Here is a 1,656-nt window from a genome sequence, read left to right as displayed (position 1 = left end):
CAGCAACAGCAGCAGCAAAAGTTCATGTGTCGAAGTGCCACGAGTGTATGCACTTGTACCTGCTGCTGCTACAGCTGCTGCTGCACTGACCTGGTATATATATTCTCTGCACAGCGACTGTGGGCCTCAACAAGCGCAAAGAAGCTGAGGTTGCTTCTTCCTGCTGCTGTTGCTGCTGCATCTGCTGCTGTACCTCCGTTTGCTGCTGCTGCTGTTGCTGGCGTTGCTGCTGTTGCTGCTGCTGCTGCTGCTGCTGCTGCTACCTGCCCCTGCAACCCCTTCCACTCTGCCTCGATAGCCTCCGTCAAGGCGAAGTCCTGAACAGCCCTCAGAAAGTGCTGCAGCCGCTGCTGCAGCTGTAAGGCCCTAGCAGCAAAACGCTGCTGCTGCTGCTGCTGCTGCTGCTGCTGGTGCTGCTGCTGCAGCTGGTGACGCTGCTGCTGCTGCTGCTGCTGCTGCTGCCGCTGCAGCATCCAGCAGTCCGCGACAGCACCCAAAGCAGCATCGAGACGCAGCAAAAAAACAAACACGTCCGAGTACCTCTCCCTCACAGGCTGCACATACACCTCAGCTCTAAACCCTAAACCCTAAACCCTAAACCCTAGGCTCTTACACCCCTTAAAACACTGCGTTTCTCTGCGTATAGAGAGATGTGTCGGCGCCCTCCTCGCAACGTCTCCCAGGGTTTAGGGTTTAGGGTTTAGAATTAGGGCCTATGGTATAGAATGAGGGTTTAGGGTTTAGAGTGAGGGTTTAGGGTTTAGAGCGAGGGTTTAGGGTTTACAGAGGTCAGGAATAAGTGCAGGGGCGGCGGGGCATCCGGAAGGACCTGCAGCGAGCTCAGGAGCTCTGCTGCTGCTGTTGCTGCTGCTGCTGCATCTGCTGCTTCTGTTGCTGCAGCTGCTGCAACGCCGGAGCGCATGCTACAGGTGAGCCGCAGCAAGTGCTGTTGCTGCTGCTGCTGCTGCTGCTGTTGTTGTTGTTGCTGCTGCTGCTCCTGGGCTGCTGCACTGCTGGGGAGGGAACTTAGGGCCCCCTGCAGCAGCAGCTCAATGTCGGTGCAGAGGGCCCCCTTAGCAGCAGCAACAGCTGCAGCAGGAGCAGCAGGAGCAGCAGCAGCAGGTGTTGCTGTAGCTGCTGCTGCTGCAGCTGTTGCCGCTGAGTTTGCTGCGGCTTGACCTCGGGGTGTCTGGGGTGGGGGCCAGCGGAACCCAGGCCTGTGCGCATGCGCTGCTGGTTGCAGCAGCAGCTGCTGCTGCTGCTCCTCTACATGCTGCTGCAGACGTTGCTGCAGCAGCAACCGAAACTCCTGAACTGTGTGTGTTGACTCGAACAGCAGCAGCTGCAGCAGCAGCAGCAGCAAACGCAACAGCAGCAACCAAGGACCAATTCCCCAGGCACGAGCCTCTCTATGAAAACCAGCAGCAGCAGCTGCTGCTGCTGCAGCAGCAGCTGCAGCAAGGGAATGCAGCGGCGCAGCAGCAGCAAGTAGGAGAGTAGCAGCAGAGGAGAGCAGCAGCAGCAACAGCAGCAGCTCCAACAGCAGTACGCGGAGCAGAAACAACAGTAAAAGCAGCAGCAGCAATGACAACAACAGCAGCAGCAACAGCAACAACAGCATTACCATCAGCAGCAACAGCAGCAGCAGCAGCAACC

At 58.0% G+C, this 1,656-nt stretch overlaps 1 protein-coding gene across 1 annotated transcript; it reads right to left on the bottom strand.

The window, feature by feature from the left end:
• Positions 1-68: 68 nt before the first annotated feature.
• Positions 69-1,627, bottom strand: EMH_0090550 (uncharacterized protein; the record flags this gene model as incomplete). The annotated part of the gene is made up of 3 exons (XM_013501597.1): positions 69-554; positions 830-1,342; positions 1,625-1,627. 3 exons carry the CDS (start codon positions 1,625-1,627, stop codon positions 69-71), a joined length of 1,002 nt encoding a protein of 333 aa, XP_013357051.1.
• Between the last annotated feature and the right edge of the window lie 29 nt (positions 1,628-1,656).

The sequence above is a fragment of the Eimeria mitis genome, genomic scaffold (assembly GCF_000499745.2).
Source record: "Eimeria mitis Houghton genomic scaffold, Emh_scaff7171, whole genome shotgun sequence".
Lineage (NCBI taxonomy): Eukaryota > Apicomplexa > Conoidasida > Eucoccidiorida > Eimeriidae > Eimeria > Eimeria mitis.
Note: the sequence above shows the minus strand (reverse complement) of the source record. Positions and strands in the feature narration are given on the sequence as shown.